Genomic DNA, 18,237 nt, shown 5'->3' with positions numbered 1-18,237 from the left:
AGCTAAGAGCAGCTAGTTGGTGCAGTGGACAGATTACTGGCCTGGAGTCAGGAAGACTCATCTTTCTGAGTTCAAATCAGGCCTCAAACACTTACTAGCTCTATGACCCTGGGTAAGTAACTTAACCTTGTTGGCCTCAGTTTCCTCATCTGTAAAAATGAGCTGGAGAAGGAAATGGCAAACCACTTCAGTATCTTTGCCAAGAAAACCCCAAATAGGGTCATGAAGAGCCAGACACAACTGAAAAACGACTGAACACACACACACACACACACACACACACACACACAAATGTGCTAAAGATCTTCATTGCTTAATTCTCCATATCTTTTTAAGGATGTGATTATCTCATAACTAAAGATGAAGGAAGAATTCAAACTTAGATCTTGCTGATTTTGTGACACCAGGTTGCCACTAACCACTAATTAAGGCTTAAGGAATGTTTTTAAAAGCTATCTAATATTTAACCTTAGAAACTGAAGTATAATCTGTACTATATGATGATATAGTATGTAATAATGATATATTATGTGTGTGTGTGTGTGTAGTTAAGATAGTTACTTTCTGGACATTGATTGATTTTTAGGCAATCTGCCCAAAGCAGGACTCTTGGGGTCCTAGGCACCCAAACAAAAACCTCAGGTTCTCCACAGCTGTGTTGATTAGGACCCTCATTCTGGTGGCAGGTCTTCCTTATGGAGAATTGTGAGCAAAATATTGTGCAATACTGGACCTGGCTTAGCTTCCTGGGCAAGGAACTTGATCTGAGACACTGTCCAAGAATCTATCAGAGACTGTGCCATTAGGAAGGGCTTCAACTCCAGGAAAGCACTGACTGTGCAGATACTGGGTCGTGTTACCAGACTTAGAACCTCCTGACAGCGCAGTCTGAGCCACTAACTGGCGCACCTATACCCCCAGTCCATTTGCCCAGCCTTCATGGATTGGGTGTTCAGCCAGGATGGAGGAGGGCTTTCTTTCCTTCCAGGAGCAGAGTGCAAAATTTCAGTGCCCTCTAGTGTTAGGCACTTTCCTTTTACTGGTGGACAGATAGGCTCTCCAGGTGGTGATGTTTAACTTTGCAATTAGTTACAAGCAAGTCATAAGTTTCATAGCCTCTAGACCTTGGACAGGTGGTTATCAGTGTGTGTTTTATCCCTGTGAAAGCCAGGGTCCTGTTAGAATGCATTTGCTCTCCGTAGTTCTTTTGGCTTCTTTTCCCAATAAATCTACTCTCCTTTTTCCTAGCTATGACCATATCGTTAGTCTTGTTATGCAAGTTTTGTTTCTATATAAATCTACACATGTTATATATAATATATATTTATAGCAAAATAAATTATCTTGAAGCTTCTCAATTTTTATTTTACAGTATAAAACTCTACTTCAAGAGATACATTACACTGTAACCTTAGAAAACTTTGATCTTTTTTGCCTAAATTATTAATTTAGTATTCCAGTGGATCCATAATACCATGAATGTAAGTATTCTCTCCAGTGATACAGAGCATAACTCCTCTACACCTTCTAGTGCTATACAACTCTTGCCCATGTCCTGTAGTAACTTTTCTACAGGGGCCCAATCCAGTGATCTTGTGGTTTCCGTTTTCATCTCTTATCACCAGTGCATCATGTGTGCTATTTACCTATTAGCCTTTCCATTTATGACATAGTTAGCTAACCTCCCTTTCTGGGGCACTCACTTTTTTGTTACTGTCCTTTAGGCCACTTTATACTTATAGTTCATCATTTGTTATATGCTTCAATCTATTTTCACCTACCTTCCATCACTCCATGCCTACTGGCTGATCCATGATTTTTGATTCTTTGGAGATTGTGGTATCTCAAAATTCACAGCCACGTATCATGACCAATAGAATATGGACTTTTAAAATGTAGGATTTTTTTTTCAGGAAGCTTTGGGAGGAGGGGAAAGGTAATTTAAATCATTGTATAGTTTTCTAAATACAATCGAATCAGCTGTCTTTCCAATTCATTGCTGGGACCAGTTTATTATCCATATGCAACATCTATCAATGATATATGTCATGTACTATGTACATGTACTCTATGTACTGTCCATCCAACTATATAACATAGTTTACCAATAAAAAGTCTTTATCCACACATAGACTGAGCTTTTTTGAGTGATTTTGGGTTGAGTTTAGCAGGCTCTATAAACTTCTAGGATTTGATGCAGTCCACATAATGTCACCTTTAAATAAGAGTATTTGGAAGACCTCACCATTAATAGGAAATCCCTCTTCCATTTGGACTCTGAACTGGATATCCTCTGTGATACTGGTGAATTCTTTTGTTGAGTGTATATCTACCTCTTTCATGCTTCTCTTCTCTTGATATTCATAGTCATGAAATTATCAAATAATCAAATCAACCCCTCTGCTGTGACATCTAGTGTGGCCTTAGCACATACATGGGAATTGCCTTATGAAAGAATCACCATAAAGGCTGGCTTTTGCTTCAGCAAAGTAAATGCTTTTTTGTCATAAACAACAAATAAGCACAGTGGACTCTTGTACTCTCTGCGATTTCCAGTCAAATCACCTTTTTCACGGAGGGAAGCAAAATAAGCATGGATATGCGGATTATAAGATATCCTAATCTGACTATATAGCAGACTCCTGATCTTCTTGCTATCAGTGGGGAGAAAAGGACTGAGCTTGTTACCCATTGATCAACGGGTACTTTGCTGATATCATTTGTTCCTGATAAGGGTTTAAAAAAAATTAACCTTGTAGAACTTTGATCTGTTGTTGTCATTGTTGTTTAGTTCACAAAAAAGAGATTCTTGTCATCTGCCTTTCTAGTTAATCATGTAAAGAAAGACTGATAATGGGGATAAAATAGGGAGCATGTGCATGATAATAAAGGAAAAATCAAACTGGAAAGAAAGCAGATTTTATCTTCACCCCTTCCTAAGCCATATTCTGGTAATGTTCATCAGAGGGTGACAGAAAAATGACAAATTCATTTTCTTAAATTCCAGATATTGAGAGCAAAGACTACAGACTCCTTTACATGTTTGTTTTCATGTGTACGTGATAGTTTCTTTCTTTTTTCCATAGGACCTCAGCACGGATGTGGAGGTTATCTGACAAATTCAAGTTCCACCTTTGGTTCTCCTGATTCTAATGCTGATGGCAAATACGACAAGAACCTGAACTGTGTATGGATCATAACAGCCCCTGTCAACAAAGTCATCAATCTGACCTTCATTACATTTTCCCTAGAAGGAAGGTCTTATCGAGGATGCCTTTATGATTATGTAAAGGTACGGAAATCAGGTTTGGAACCAGATACTACTAATCACAGCCTCCAATTGCAAGATGTCTCATTTTACTACGTGCAGTGCCCCTCTGAAAGATTACAAGTAAATTGAATTCTTGTAAATAGTCTATTCTCCAGTTGGCTTAGACTATAATTTCAGAGATACCTTATCTTTATTTCTGGTTGATCTTTAATTAGCTTTCCTTAAAAGCAGGAAGTTGGTAGACTAGAGTTCTGGTGAGAAGACATATACCAGCAGTAAAGATTGAAAGCTGTAGACAACCCAAGTTGAAGCCATGAGAATAGAGAATCTCTCTGTCAGAGAAAACATAGACAGAGAAGAGCAGTAGACTGAGGAGGAGTTTGGGGAAATGCTCCTAGTTGCAGTGGGAGAAAAGGGACCAGTGAAGGAACAAGAGAAGGTTACTAATGACAGTATGATACATGCCCAAGCTGCGGGCTTACACAAGTCAGGTTCTGTCTTGGAGCAGGTGTCTCCTCCTCATAGCTTATGTATTTGATTTGCTTTGGCCCCACTTAGAGTTTCCTCTGGGAAACATAGAGTATAATTCATGTCTGGATTTCCACAAATATGGTAAAATAATCCCTGGTTCTTATGAAAATTCTCAAGACAACAATGCATATTTGGCTCAGGACAGCCTTTATTTCATCCCACGTAAAGAATGTAGGAGTGGTCATCCCAGCCCATAAACAATCAATGTAATTTTCTTCCCTCTTAAGTAAATCTCACTTTCCTTTCAAGGACCTACGTAGTCATCTAGACTCATAGCCTCATAGTGCATACTCCTTGTCTTATGGTTTGGTCTTCATTCAAAAGGAAAAAGACAAAACAAAGCAAAAAACAAACTTGAGGACACTTGAGTAGCTAACAATCTGGTGATGGTCTTCTTTACTCCATGGACACATACGTGCCTCCAGTCTCCTGGCATTGTCTCAGAGGCTTAGGTTAGATGAGGCAGTATGTCCAGTGAAAAGAGCAAAGCTTCTGGAGTCAAAGTAACTGTAGAAATCAAACCACTGGTACTCAATACCTATTTCCTAACAAATCACTTAACCCACCAGGCCTCAGTTTCCTCATCCATAAAATGAGAGGATTGGACACGATGGCCTCTGAAATACCTTCTAGTTCTAAATCTATGAACTTAGTCACTTGAGGTTTCTTTCTCCAGTGAGTTTCAGCTTCGCGCACTTTCCTTTGGGTTTCTGAAGAGACAATTCCTTTCCCATCAGACCTCTACTATTCAAATAATTTGTATTAGCAGCAAAGGGTAAAGTCTAAGTTGTTTTTTTTTTTGCTCCCCTGTATCATAGCTAAGTCATAGGCTGAGGCTCATAGGTTTAGAGCCAGAAAGACCCCAAGATCACCTGATCCAATCCCCTCGTTTTATAGATGGGGAAATTGAGGGTCAGAGACCAAGGTCACAGTGAGTGGAAGAATTCAGATTCAAACACAAGTCCTCTCAGTCTAAATGCTGTGCCCTGCCCACTGCCCAACATACAGCTCCTCAGCTTCAGGATCACTAGGCTCCGTACTTGGGCCAAAATGCTTGATACTTCTGATACTCCTTTACAAAGCTGAGCAATTCTGCTCACTCAGCAACAGTGTGCCATTCTCCACAGCTGTCGTCTCTTAGGCTGAGAGATTATATCACTGCCTGTCTGTGGCTGGGTCTAAGCAATTAGAGTTAAAAGAGGCTAGGTCACATGACTCTATCCTCTCCTGGGGCTATATGATTGAGAGAGGTCTTACCACTAGCTGTCCCTGCTATGATGGATGATGGCAAATGTAACTGAAATACATCTCTGCCCCAAGGCTGTCCTTAGCAGGTCTTAGGTTGGGCAAGGTGGGAAGTGGCACTGTGCCAAAGCTGGCCCCTCTGCCTCCTCCCATTTATGATCTAGGTCTACCTCTTAAGCTTCTTTTTTCTGGTCTTCACTCAGCTCTCTCCTCCATCCCCCCCCTTTCTGAAAAGGATCAGCTTTGCAACTGACCCCCTTTTCATAGGCATAGAAAGAATGTACAGCTCTTAACCACAGCAGCCCAAACCAAACTGTTCTTTCCCAGTCACTGAACCTTAATTATTCATATTGAATCAAGTGCACATGAGTCTTCATGTACTCAGAATCAGGAGTTGACCACAATCCTCTCAGTGAGGGTGCCAATGGAAAATACAAAGTCTTAAATGAAGGGTCACCTCCTTAGAAAGTCATCAAATTGGGACAACTAGTGGATAGAGCACCAACCCTGGAGTCAGGAAGACCTGATTTCAAATCCGGCCTCAGACATTAGCTGTGTGGCCCTGGGCAAGTCATTCAACATCAATTTCGAAAAAAAGAAAGAAGGAAAGAAAGAAAGAAAGAAAAGAAAGTCATCAAATCAATCAGGTTTCCTTTATCAATGTCCCATATTCATACAGGTTTACAGAGGAACTTTCCCTACCATCACCATCATACATTGAAAAGATCCCTGAAGTTGGCGTCAGAGGATTTGTATTTCACTTCTGGTTTTGTTACTTATACTTTTGTAAACTTGGGCACATCATCTACCTTTGCTGAGGCCCCATTTCTTACCTATAAAATGAGAGGTTTAAACTAGATAACTTAGAAGGTTTCTGATCAGCTCTAAATCTATGGTCCTATGGACCCTGTGGGGTAGGCTATGGAAGTGTTATTAACACCCATTTTATAGATGAGTAAACTGAGGCTCAGAGAAGTTAGATGATTTAGCCACAGTCATTTAGAAAGTATCCAGACTGTGACTCAGAAGATAAGAGACACCAGAATAATATAGCATTGGGTCCGGTAGTCATCAGTAGATGTCATATGTTGTACAGGAGTCAAGGAAGATAAGGATGAAGAAGAAGTCATTGGATTCGGTACAGAGAAAGTCATCAGTGACCTTTAGGAAAGTATTTGCAGTAGAGTGCTATGATCAGAAGCCAGATTAGAGAATGCTGAGAAGAGATTGCAGATGTCTAGCTCCTTAGATTCAAATACATATATACACATAGACATATATATATATATAGACATACACACACACACACACACACACATATTTCTGACAGTGAGACTGAGGAGACAAGGCTGAGTTGTAGGGCTGACCAATATAGAAGTTATTTTAGAATAGGTTACTAAAGGATATTGTGGACTCTCTTCTTAGGGTTTTTAAAATAAGACAAAATAAGTACTAAATTCATTAAAGTTGTTAATATGAGAGTTCTGCTTATAGACAGAGGCATTGAGTAGTTACATTCTCAAGCTCCATGATGCTGCAGTATCATTAAAACCATCAGTGAGAGGCCCTAAAAGAATTACGTGAAGTACTTATTAACGGAAACTCTCCCATTTCAAATCTAAGAAATTACTTTTGAATCCAAGTGTTTTGGTGTTCTTAATAAGCACTATAAAGAGGTCTGGCCTTGCTTTACATCTTCGTGCCAAGGGCAAGGATGGGAATAGTTTCCCCTTCTCCAAATGTTCAATCCCCTTCAATTCCTTATTTCTTTCAGTGATACCACTGCTTCCCCAGTCACCCAAACACGGAACTCTGGGGTTGTCCTTACTCATATCTTGTTCTCATCCCATATTTCGCATGCTAATTAAGTCCTTTCAGTCATCCCTCTGGATTGTTTTTCATAACCACCACTTCTTTGTCATTTCTACTGCCACTGCCGTTGTATGAAGCGCTCCTCCCTTGAACTGCACTTTTGTAATAGCCTCCTAACTGATCCCCCATTGCTTGTCTCTTCCCTTTATAATTAATTACGCAACCACCACTGGATTAATCTTTATAAAATTACCACTTTAATCATGTCACTCCACTACCTAAATTTTGATTGATTTTGTTACTGATTTCCCCACTTCTGACAGAAGAAAGTTCAAATTGTTTCATCTGATTTTGAAGGCTCCCTGAAAATTGACCCCACCCTGCCTGTCTAACTCTTTCAATAATAACCAATAATATTTAAATGCCTTCTGTGTGCAAAGCACTGTGCTACCTTGTAGGGGAGATACCAAGTTTAGATAATACATGGTCCCTGCCCTCATAGAGCTTAGAGTTCAGTAGGGGGTTAAGACACAACACGGAGAGCTGTAATGCATAATATTGAATGCATACTTTAAAGAGTTATGAAATCCTGTACTATAATAGATCTGAGAATGAAGATGACTAGTGACCAAGGAGAACAAGGACAAATCTTTTGAGTTGAGTTTTGAAGGATGGATAGGATTTTACTGACAAAGAGAGGGGAAGTATATTTCAGGCATGAACAAAGGCATAGATGGAGGTATAAAAGCATAATGAGTATGTCAGTATATATCAACAGTCCAGTTTTTTCTGAAAAATAGAGTGTGTGGAAGGGAGTGGTAGAAGGTGAGAATGGAAAGGAAGGATGGTATGTTGTGTTGGGCTTTGATTCTTGGGGGAAGGAGTTCGAACTTTAATCAGTAGACAATAGATATCCATGGGAGATAGTTAAGCAAAGGAATAACTTGATCTATTCGTAAGAAAGATAAAATTCTGGAAAAGATGTGAAGGATGAATTAGCCAGGGGGAGAATGAAGGCTAACTGAGCAGACAGGGAGTTAGTCCAGGCAGCAAAAGGCTCTGTAGGGTGGTCAGAGTGGAAATGGAGAGGAGGGTATGAGTGTAAGAGGTGTTGTGAAGATGAAATCAACTAAACTTGATTTTCCAATGGGGAACTAGTTGCTTAAAGTAGCAATGAGACATGAAGCCATGAGGATAAGGAACAAACCTGGGTCATTGACCTTTCTGGTACTAGAAAGATAGGTATAGCAGAGAAACATATACTTGGAAGAATAACATGGACCTATCCCTTTGCTAGTATTGAGAGTCATATGGACCATATAAAACTAGGCAGGAAGGAAGGTAGGACCCACCATTAGGAGGCATCGATTGATGCCCTCTACAAAGAGGAGGAGTCATTTCTTAATGGTTAAATTGTTCAAGTATAAGTGCATTCTTCATTTTTTTTTTTTTACTGGGATAAGTGAAACCTGTCCTACAATCTAAGGCTTATGAGCCAGAATGCTTGGAAGGGAACTGAAGGTTCCTTAAAATGAATAAGAGATTTTATTCAATATTCAATAAATATTTATTAAGTGACTACTGTGTACCAGGCAAGTAAAATACAAATAAGAAAAAGCAAGATCTTTAGAACAATCCAACGGAAGAAGGCAATGCCCAAAAGGAGGAAAAGGCAACACCAGAGTGCACCCAGTGTGGGGCATCTTGTTTCATGGAGTTCAGACCAAGCAGAGCCGCAGAAAGTTGAGAGTGCATGGAAAGTCTAGCTCCTGCCCCTCTCTAAAGGAAAGCTTTGGGAAGAGTTAATACTTATTCCACCCTCCAGCCCTCCAATTAGAGGGGAGAGGGAGCCAAGTAGTTGGGAAGGTGTTAACACCTTACAAGGCTGGGTTAGTGAGGGTGGGATTTCAAGTGATCAGTTTGTCCTGGGAGGGGCATCTTGGAGAATGAGTTGGAAAGTCTAGATCCCACCCTCTCTAAAGGAAAGCTTTGGGAAGAGTTTAGTGTTCTTGGAGCACTGTGGAGTTCAAACCAATTAGAGCTGCATATGAAAGTTCTGAGCCAAGTACAGATGTTCCCATGGTTTCCCTACATGGAAGTATGAGCCAGAGAGATCTTGTGAGACTACCCTTCTCAAAAAATATTGCATCTCAATCCAATCACGTACTTGACCTGCTACTACTCTTTTGCCTTAATGGTGGCATAGACATGATGATGGTATTTCAGAGGCTATTCCAACACCATACATATTCTGCCAAACCCTTCCATGCTACCAAATAGGACCACTAATAGGTTTTACTTAAGTTGTCCGAGAACCAGTTCAAGTAAGAAGTGACATCATTTTAACGACGACTTCTTTTGATCAGAGTAACTTATGAAATCATCTCTGTTACTAAGGCATAGCAGGGGAGAATCCCTGACAAAATAACAGTGCCTAGAACAGTACTGAGCACTTATAAAATAGGAACTTAAGAAATACTGAATAAATTGTGTCTATGGGGAAAAGAGATAAAATATAAACTGGTAAAAGCTATAGACAGTATCTGATAGAGAAACATAACTAGAGGATAATAAAGTCACATGAGCATTTGAATCTGTCTTTTAAATCCCAAATATAGCAAAGAATTGTTCCAGGATTCCCAAGCTCAAAATTATCTTTATAAAAAAGTTTTAAAATGAGGATGACAATGAGTCATCCCCTAGGATTGTTAGTTAAGAACTCTGTAAACTTTAAATGATGATGTAACTGTGAATAGTTTTATTATTATTATTATTTTCAGGGTAGTAGTGAAAGTACTCGTTCAGCGGTGCTCCTCATTACAGAGAGTAATTTTCTAATATTGCACTGCTTCCTGGAAGATAATAATAATAAATATTAGTATTTTAACTAACCCTTTAAGGTTTGCAAAGCTCATAATATATCCATCTTATGTGGCGTGCCAAAACATTTGCTAGAAGAGCTAAAGTTATTCAGTTATAATCTCTATGTCCACATACAAGTCGTCGCAGTCCAGCTCAGCTATTCACATATAAGTCCATCAGTATGGCCTTTGAGATAGTTGAGTTTTACGGTTATTAAGATAGCTGCTTCTATTGAATTATTTATTGTAGCGAGTAAATATCCTTTGAATAAAATTTCATTCCTTTTTACCTTTCACTGTCCCCTTCCATATTACCAGCATAGAAAGTCTTGAAAGTAAAATTTTGGGAATTAAATTATTAATACTAGAGATTAAATCGAGCACACTTTGGAAGTTTCAAAATTAAAGATTCAACAACTGTAACTTGTCTAACTAGTAGTGGTATTAGTTGCATCATTATTACAGTGTGCCAATACTTCAAAGACCCACTATTTTCTTCATACCGATATTCCTTTCACTCACGTAGAACATAACCCTTCTCTTAGCTGAATATCTTCGTGGATTGCTTAGATGAAAAAAATCCATCACCATTTTGCCACATGATGTGTGCCTATCCAGATACTGCTAGGTTATTTTTGGGACATTGTGGGGTGGGGGCCTGCTCTCAAAGACTATTTGGCTTGCGAGGATTTGCCAGACTTTAGGTCCATTGGCACAGTCTTCAAGAGCCCAGCTTCACATCCATTATACTGAAGTAGGACTTTGATGGAGGAATTTTACAATGTGTTTATTATATTTGTACAGTAATATATAATTACTTTGTTGTAAAGTTAGAATTCTGCTATTGAAATCTTAATTATGAGGTTGTCAGATCTTTTTTTATTCTTAATTTCCATCCCCAATGTTTCATGGAGAGAAGCAGCATAGCACCCTGTAAGCTGCCGAGACTGTGCCCACTTTAATTGGTAGAGGAAGTTTCCATTTTGGGAGCTCCCAATACCAGTGAAATCTTGAGTTAGTCCCCATTCCACTCTTTCTATTAGCATGTCACTTTGTACAAACAAATAATTTCATCGACTTACAGAAACCTTAGCATTGGAAAGAGAACTTGGCAACCACCTAGTCCAGTCTTGATCTGACCAAGAAGCCTCTTTCTAACATCCTCAGCATTTTCTTGAAGACCCCAAATGAGGGGGGATCCACAAGCTCTTCACAAATCACTGCTGCTTTGGAGAGCTCAGATTGATGGGAAGGATTTGTCTCACATTGGGCAGAAATCCTCCTCTCTGCAACTTTCAGCCATTATGGCTCCTTCTGCTTTCTGGGGCCAGCCAGAGGGAAATTCTCCCTGTTCATTAGGGAGGAAGGAACATGCCATCTAGTGTTGAAACTGCTTGTTTCTGTTTTGAGCTTGGTTTGAGGTTTTTTGTTTGTTTGTTTTTTGGTTTTGCCATTTCTGCTTCATTCATTTAGCAAAGATTTACTGAATGTCTATTTTATTTCACACTTTTGTGTCCTTTAATACCACTGGTCACATTAGTAGTGTCACAGTAGTAGCTCTAGCTCTGCTCTGACGTCCCTGAAACACCGGATACCTTTCATTTAAAACTTTAGAGACACATCCCACACCTAAAACAAAAATACCAGTGTCCATTTGTTTAGTAATACCATGAAGAAGGAGAAAGAATTCTGGATTGAATTCAAAGAGGTAGATTGTCTTTGGGTAGCATTTTATTTAACCTTTTTCCTAACCCATTAAAATTATGTGCATGAGTAAATCTGTGAGTATTGATGTCTCTGCAGCTGGATATAAATGCCATTGATTTTCATCTACTTTTCTATTGGGGGGCAGCTAGGTGGCACAGTAGTTAGAGTGTAGGGTCTACAGTCAGGAAGATTTATCTTCCTGGGTTCAAATCTAGCCTCAGACACTTATTAGCTGGGTGACCCTGGGCAAGTTATTTAACCCTGTTTGCTTCAGTTTCCTCATCTGTAAAAATGAGCTGGAGAAGGAAATGGCAAATGACTCCAGTATCTTTACCAAGAAAACCCCAAATGGGGTTACAAAGAGTCAAACTGAACATTAACAAATTTTCTATTGACTTTAAAAAAATAGAACAATTAAAAATGCAGGACTGCTGAGAAGTCAATTTAGACATCTCATGTCTCTGCATGTCCTGTGAAATGCAATTCAACAAGTTTGACATTTATGAAGCATCTACTTAGCTGTGCTGTGCTGGACACTGATGAGGCCAGCATGACGAACAGTGGTTATTGTGGCCTCATTGAACTTATAGCATAGATGATCATCCCACTAGCCTTTGACAGTCAGCATGGTCTAGTGGGTAGAGCATTGGACTTGGAGTCAGGAAGACCCGGGTTAGAATCCCACATCAGGCAGTGTGACTCTGGCCTCCTGGGCTGCGGTTTCCTCAGCTCTAAAATGAGGGGGGCTGCATTTGGTGGTGTCCAAGGTCCCTTAGAGAAATAGTCCCATGATCTTACAATCAATACCTTTATCGAACACCTAGTAACAATGCACCTGATGTAACTGTCACTTTGTCTTTCTCATATGAGACCAGCTCTTTTTGGAGCATACAAAAGGAGATGGTCCATATTAACCCATGAACTCACTAATTTAACATAAAGCACGAGGCCTGAGAATAACTGGACGAGTAATAACCTCTTTGTCTTTTACAGGTGTATGATGGTGATAATGAAAACGCCAATTTGGTTGGCACATTTTGTGGTTCCACCCTACCTGCTCCTTTTATCTCTAGAGGCAACTTCCTCACAGTTAAATTTGTCAGTGACGTATCTTTGGAAAAGGAAGGATTTAATGTTACCTACACCACCTTGGACTGTAAGTAATTTGAAGAGATCAAAAATATTGAAGAAGAAAAATTTCTTACGTAGAACTTGTCTGACTCTACAGCAGCTCAAATTGGCCATAATATAAAGAGGGCACCGAATGTATACAAAGAGGCCAAGTCTCCTTTGGCCATTCAAACTGGACTCAGTTCAGTTTAATGGACTGTCCATCATCCATTCAAACAAATATAAAATTGTGAACTAGTTCATTAAGGGCAGCATCTCTTCATGGAAGTGGTTACATGATGGTGTTTAAGTGTTGTAATCAGACAACCTGGGTTTTCACATCCCAGTTCCACTACCTATTAACTGTGCATCTTTGGGCCAGTCTTTTCATTTCTTTGGGCTTCAATTTACTCATCTGTAAAAGGGTAGCTGGGTGGCAAAGACTCCTCTCCTTGAGTTCGAATCTGGCCTCAGACACTTACAAGTTGTGTGATCCTGGGCAAGTCACTTAACCCTGTTTGCCTCAGTTTCCTCATCCATCAAATGAGCTGGAGAAGGAAGTGGCAAACCATTCTAGTATCTTGGGCAAGTCACTTAACCCTGTTTGCCTCAGTTTCCTCGTCCATCAAATGAGCTGGAGAAGGAAAAGGCAAACCACTTCAGTATTTCTCCCAAGAAAACCCCAGATAGGTTCACAAAGAGTCAGACACAACTGAAATGACTGAACAACAAAATGGGGATAATAATGTTTGGCCCTCTTCCCTCACGAGGTTACTGTGAAGATCAGATGAGATCACATATAGGGAAAGGCCCCATAAATGTATGACCTCGCTATCATTTCTCTCTCTGGCACAGTACCATGCGGAGGAACGTTCAACGCCACTTTGAGCCCACAGACCACCGCATCGCCTCTTTCTCCAAACCCTCTTTTCCCATTGTCTGTTTGCACTTGGACCTTCGATGCACCTCCCCAGCAGCAAGTCAAGCTGGTAGTACAGGCATTTCAGCTGCACTCTGAGGACTGCTCCCAGAATTACCTACAGATACAGGATTCCCCAGAGGTAATGATAATCACAGAGCAGTGAAATACCTTTCTCCCAGTTTTGTAGAACTGGCTTGGATAAGAAGTTGAGGAAGAGAAGGAGAGATTCAGTCAATCAGTAAACATTTATTAAGCACCTGCTGTGTGTCAGGCATTGTGCTAAGTGCTGGGCATACAAAAAGAATCAAAAGATTCATACCACCTAAATGTAGAAGGCCCCTTTAAGCCTTATGGTTTTGTGAGTTTTAAATAATCATCTTATTTTATTTTGTAGACTAGAGTCTCCACATTATTGGACAACAATTTAAGGAAAGCTTTTGCTAAAAAGCCTCTTTGGTGGGGCCCAAGATGGAAGTCTCAGATCAAATTTCACTCTGTAGTGAACAGTGAGGTCACATTGTATGATATTTATTTATAAAACTAATTTAAGTATGTTTTTGTATTCACAAAGTTAAGCAAACATTATTATAATTTCATTCTTCCATGAAGTCATTCATATCAGTGCTCACATATTTTTTGCCTGTACCCTGGAGACTTATGAAATTAACAAATATCAGCATTATTTTCTTCCTTCCACGCATAAATTGTTCATCTTCATGAGTGAACAGGAACAGTAGGCCATGGCCATTCCACATCTAGTTGTAAGCTCTTTCACACTCAGCCTCAGAGCTGATTTTTGGCAGAAAGTTTAAATTATTTTTCAATATGTGATTTAAATGCTGCTCAGATTTGCTTTTCATGAATGCAAATCTTGATTTTGAATGACTTTGCATCCATTCAGTTTCAGAATGATCAGAGTCTCGTACATCGTTTCTGTAGCAGAGATGCTTTGGCTGTACCTGAGTTTTATTCTTCTCGGCGAACTGCTATTGTGGTTTTCAAATCAGAAGAATTCCGTAGTGACAGTAGGGTCATGTTTACCTATCAAGTCGCAGGTGAGCAGCAAAACAGATTCTTACGTTCTCACATATGCCTTGATTTCCACTGTTATTATCAGTATTGATTTCAATAAGTAAATCAGTCCTCGTTACTAGTGATATTTACCCACATGGGGTGAATTGGTTTCTCTATGAGACCTAAGTTATAAATGAAGAAATTACAAAGCCTATTGTAAGTTACCAGGTCAAATTAGCAAGTATTTATAAAGTACCTGCTATGTTTCAGGCACCGTGCTAAGCACTGGGGATACACAGAAATGCAAAAAAAAAAAAAAAAAAAAAACCCAAACTAAACAAAAAGTCTCTACTCCCAAGGAGCTCACTATGTAAGGGAGAGACAACATGTAAAAAACTATGTACAAATAAGCTAAAGACAGGATAAATTGGAGATAATCCTCGAGAGAAGTCATTACCAGTAAGGGGAATTAGGAAAGATTTCTTATGGAAGGCAGCACTTTAGGGGAAACTTGAAAGAAGCCACAGAAGCCGGGAGATGGGAATGGGGCAGGCAAGAAATCCAGGCACGGGGGACAGCCGATGAAAATGTAGAGTCCAAAGATAGAAAAACTTATTCAAGGGACGTCAAGGAGGCTAAATTAAAAATTAATGCTAGTCCAAATGACTGAGCATTGTTTTCCACTTGGAAGGTTAGTAACTAACACGTCTTACTTCTGTAGTTTAGAAATGTAAGTGATGCAGTTGAGATCTTCAAGAAACGATTTATTTGATACAGAGAAGCTTATTCCCAGACTTAGTGATCAGACCATTCTTAGTCTAGATAAACCTAAAATTGTGATAAAAGCAAACAACAGTAACAACAAATCCTTAGACTTTTGGACTCAGTTGCAAAGAAGATGTAGTCCACAACAATTTTCCTTTTTAATCAGAACTAAGAGATTCTCTAAAAAGGAGTTAGTTATCTTGTGAGACGTTGAATGGCATGTGATTCAATGGTCATAGAACCAAGAAAGTGGAGGAAATGAATGTCGCAACCTCAGATGTCCTAAGGAAAATATCTGCCTGCTAACATCTAAGGAATGAAACAGGGAAAAAACAGCGACACGATGATTTCTGTTCATTGCAAATGTTGTGTTTTCTTCTTCTTTACTCATGCCCCCTCTTCCCTGCCCCCCCAAGATTGCAACAGAGAATACAACCAAGCATTTGGCTATCTGAAGAGCCCTGGCTGGCCGGAGAACTACAGCCCTAACCTGGACTGCTCGACCATTCTCCGAGCCCCATCCAACCACTCCATCACACTCTTCTTCCACTCATTCAATGTGGAGTCCACAAGGGAATGCACCCACGACTTCCTAGAGGTAATCAACAACCAAGCTTAATCTAATTAGAAATTGTAACTACTTAATCTCAAAGTGAATGATCATTTGAAATTTCACCTTTCACACCTCCCAAGTCCCAAGTACCGCAAGTAGATACTTTATAATGCGTAAAAGCGAGATCACTGGGAAGTCCAAAAGTAACAAGGCAGCCGATGACGTTGGCATGGAAGAAGGAGATGCGTTTTGGGGAACTGCACTAAAGAATAATTTAACTTGCCTACTGACTGTAATATACTCAGGGCAGCAGCAGTTTTCTACCTGACAGTCCATGGCTCATCTTCAGTTTGATCCTGTGAAAAATATGTTAAATGCAGTGAGTAATATTGCTGATAGATTGTTGCCTAAAATACTTAGTAATGACAGCCAGTATTAGCCATCTCCTTTTCTCCACTCATCCATCTGCCATACTAGCCTGAGCCCTTACCACCTCTAGGCTGCACTGTAGCCATAGCATCCTCTTTGGTCTCCGTGCCTCGTGTCTTCCACCCTAATCCATCCTTCTCACAGCTTCTACATGGATATTCCTGAGGTAAAAGTCAAATCATGTCACATTCCATGCTCAGGAACCTTTGGTGATTCCCAATTGTCTCTAAAATCAAATATAAATTCCTCCATTTGGCATTTAAAGCCCTTCAAATTTTGGCTCCAGATTATTTTCACAGGTTTATTTCACATCATTCCCCTTTACATGGCAGCTAGATGATGCAGTGGGTAGAGGGCCATGCCTGGAGTCAGAAAGACTCATCTTCGTGAGTTCAAATCTGACCTCAGTCATGTGTGCTAGCTGTGTGACCCTAAGCAAGTCACTTAATCTTGTTTGCCTCAGTTTCCTCATCTCCAAAATGACCTGCAGAAGGAAATGGCAAACCACTGCAGTATCTTTGCTAAGAAAACCCCAAATGGAGTCACAAAGAGTCAGACCTAACTGAAAAAAAAATGAATGAAAATTCCCCTTCACACATTCTACATTCCATCTAAACCGGCTGATATGTTATTCCCTATCACTTTCCCTTGCCTGTTTTCAGTCCCTTGTACTTTCTGTCCCTCAGGCCTGGAATGATCTCTTTTCTTCTCACCTCTGCCTCACAGAAGTCCTACACAATTCCGGCGTTGCCTCTTACAGAAAGCTTTCCTGATTTCTTTGATGCTTGTATTTTGCCCTCACCCTGAAATTACTTGGTATTTTCAGTACATAATTTGTATATCTTTGATCTATATATGGGTTGTTTCTTCTTAGTAGAATATAAGCTCCTAGAAACAGGAAGTTTCATGTTTGTATATCTCTAGTTCCTAGACCAGTGTCTGGCACATAGTAGGTGCTTAATAAATGCGTGTTGAAGTGAATTGAATTGCTAACAGTTTTCCTAAGTCATTGCTCTCATGTAAAGAAATTGACTTATGGATCTAGAAGGCTATTTTTGGGTAGCATTATAAAAAAAATACTAGGACATTAAGAGCCCTGAAAGAATATTTATATTCGTTTACAATTATCTTTTCCTAACCTTAACTATATAATGAACTCAACATTATGTGTTTGTTGAAACAATTCACATAGTTCAAAATAATATATAGGGGTGGGCTGTTTTTGTATTAAGTTTGATACTTTAAAATTCACATTTTCTCATTTTAAAATTTTACTAGTTTGACTTTCTCTGTTTCATGGATGTTACATGTGATGCTCATGGGTCAAGATATAAGCCAAGGCTGCCCCCCCCGCGCTCCTCTGCGTGAACAGGGACTAACCGAGTTCTCCTGTTTGGTTTCGTGCTGCTATAGCTCCTTTCTGCCACCAGAGGGGGCCATTCAGTCTGCTTGTCCCTCTATTGCTCTGCTATATGCCCCAGCTCATATCTGGGCATGTCTTCAATATCCCAACTTTACTAATAAAAAATTGGATAAAGGAACAGGGGTCTGAGATATGCTGTCATCTGACTACTGGAGAGTCAGCCCCAGTTTATCTTTTCAGTCTGCAGCAGCCCCAGAGCACACTTTGTTGTTTCCTTTATAAAAGTGAGACCTGGTTTTGAGCGTGTACGTGTTTCTTAATAAGTAAATGGATAGATACACTATTACTTTAAAGAGACTGATAACACCACCCAAAGAAAAGACTGCTGAATTTTTCTTGATAAATGGAATTGAATTCAGCTCCCCCACCTCTTGAAGCAAGCCGGGTGATCCATTCGTGTCAAAAAAGGAGGCTTAGGCAGGTCCCCCATATTCCACTTTTTTCCAATTTGCCTTCTCTCCAGAGAAGACATCATCTTGAGATTCTTGCAAATCCTCCCACCACGAGCAAAATGTCCAGAAACTACTAGTGCCAAAAACCAAACAAAACACACACACACACACACACACACACACACACACACACACACACACA

At 39.7% G+C, this 18,237-nt stretch overlaps 1 protein-coding gene across 1 annotated transcript in view; it reads left to right on the top strand.

Moving 5' to 3' along the window:
- CUBN (cubilin) overlaps positions 1-18,237 on the top strand; it is a 263,014-nt gene that overhangs the window by 237,788 nt on the left and 6,989 nt on the right. The window contains exons 46-50 of the mRNA XM_027847860.1: positions 3,087-3,292; positions 12,421-12,583; positions 13,393-13,598; positions 14,361-14,514; positions 15,655-15,836. Of these exons, the coding sequence (XP_027703661.1) occupies positions 3,087-3,292; positions 12,421-12,583; positions 13,393-13,598; positions 14,361-14,514; positions 15,655-15,836 (911 nt within the window). The remainder of the gene's footprint in view (positions 1-3,086; positions 3,293-12,420; positions 12,584-13,392; positions 13,599-14,360; positions 14,515-15,654; positions 15,837-18,237) is intronic.

Source organism: Vombatus ursinus, unplaced genomic scaffold (assembly GCF_900497805.2).
Source record: "Vombatus ursinus unplaced genomic scaffold, bare-nosed wombat genome assembly UNPS02005459.1, whole genome shotgun sequence".
NCBI lineage: Eukaryota > Metazoa > Chordata > Mammalia > Diprotodontia > Vombatidae > Vombatus > Vombatus ursinus.
This window is presented reverse-complemented; position numbering and strand designations above follow the sequence as displayed.